Source organism: Austrofundulus limnaeus, unplaced genomic scaffold, assembly GCF_001266775.1.
Source record: "Austrofundulus limnaeus strain Quisiro unplaced genomic scaffold, Austrofundulus_limnaeus-1.0 Scaffold690, whole genome shotgun sequence".
In the NCBI taxonomy this organism is placed as follows: Eukaryota; Metazoa; Chordata; class Actinopteri; order Cyprinodontiformes; family Rivulidae; genus Austrofundulus; species Austrofundulus limnaeus.
In genome coordinates this window covers 128,021-129,449 of record NW_013953092.1, presented here as the reverse complement: position 1 = coordinate 129,449, position 1,429 = coordinate 128,021, and the positions used below count along the sequence as shown (strand labels likewise).

Here is a 1,429-nt window from a genome sequence, read left to right as displayed (position 1 = left end):
CTCAATTTACACCTTGGTCCTAAACCCAACCCCCAACCCACCAATGGTATTTAAACCGAATGGGGACTCGACTTTTGTCCCCAAATGCACCAGTTTTCCCCAAAGGTGGGCTTATTTGTCTTAAAATTGCCCCCAAATGTCACCAGAAACACCCCCCACCACCACACACACACAAGGGGATAATAAGATCAATCTCCAAAAGTAAACTGTTTTAAACCATTCAAGAGGTCCACACTGAGTTTCCTGCTCACTTGATCTGAGTGATGACCTGGGCTGTAGTTCTCTTCAGAAGAGCCTGGACGCTCTTGATCAAATCAACCTCCTGTAAAACACACAGAGCTGCTTCAGCCCCCTCCCATGTGAAACAGAAATCATTGCTAGCAAAATAAATCAGTTTTATAACCCATTAACTGTTGTTTAAACAAATTATTTTCTGAACTGGTGATATTTTTTTAAATAATCTTATAATGAACTTTTAAAAATATGTCTCAGTGCAAAATAATACTATGAATCCAGATTTTTGTCTAAAAACTTAATTTTTTCTAAACAGATTCCCTCATCAGTTATCAAACAATTTCTAAATGTTGATCAAATTTCACAGATAGATTTTTAATTTGCAAATTTTGTTAATTTTAAGAGCTTAAAACCATTTTTTWAAATCATAAAGTGATTTTTTTATTTATCTTAAGATTGAATATGAATATATCATTTTTAATTCAAAAAGGTTTACAGCAAAAAAAAAAACATTTATAAAAAAATCGATGAATTACTTTGGTTTTCACTTAAAACAATTAACCATATCTGTGTGAATATGTTTCATTTGGGAAGTACTACTTCCTGATGCAACCTGGACTCAAACCTGCAGCCTCAGGACCACCCACTATAACTCCACATACATGCAGTGAAATGCACCCTAGCAGTTCATGTTGCCTCAGTTCTCACTGCCTGTGACTTTGGTGTGAAACACAGAGATGTTCTGAGAAGTATGTGCAGGAAATGTGAGATTGTGAAATAAATCCATTGACAAATGTGAAAGTCAGAGCAAATTAATAATTCTGTGGAAGATGAACTGGAAACAACTACTGAAACTGCATTATGATGTTGTTTTTTGAGTACGTTTCAAAAAAAAATCCATGTGTGTATGCATAAAGAGGGTAAAATAAGTATTGGACAYGTCATCATTTTTCTCAGTAAATATATTACTAGAGGTGCTAATGACATGAATTTTTCACCAGATGTTGGTAACAACCCAAGTGATCCATACATACAAAGAAATCAAACCATAAATGTCCAGAAATGAAGTTATTTGTAATAATGTGGAATGGCACAGGGAAAAAGCATTGAACAGGAAAGGAGTTGAACTACTGGAACATATATTTGAGGGTGCAGACTTTGTTCCATTTAATAGATTAATAATACAATATGGCAT

General features: G+C 34.4%; 1 protein-coding gene across 1 annotated transcript in view; it reads right to left on the bottom strand.

Annotated features, from left to right (window-relative positions):
• Positions 1-1,429, bottom strand: part of tekt4 (tektin 4) — a gene marked incomplete in the record, with an annotated part of 6,588 nt that overhangs the window by 2,706 nt on the left and 2,453 nt on the right. Inside the window, 1 exon segment of the mRNA XM_014027859.1 lies at positions 252-322. Within this exon segment, the coding sequence (XP_013883313.1) occupies positions 252-322 (71 nt within the window).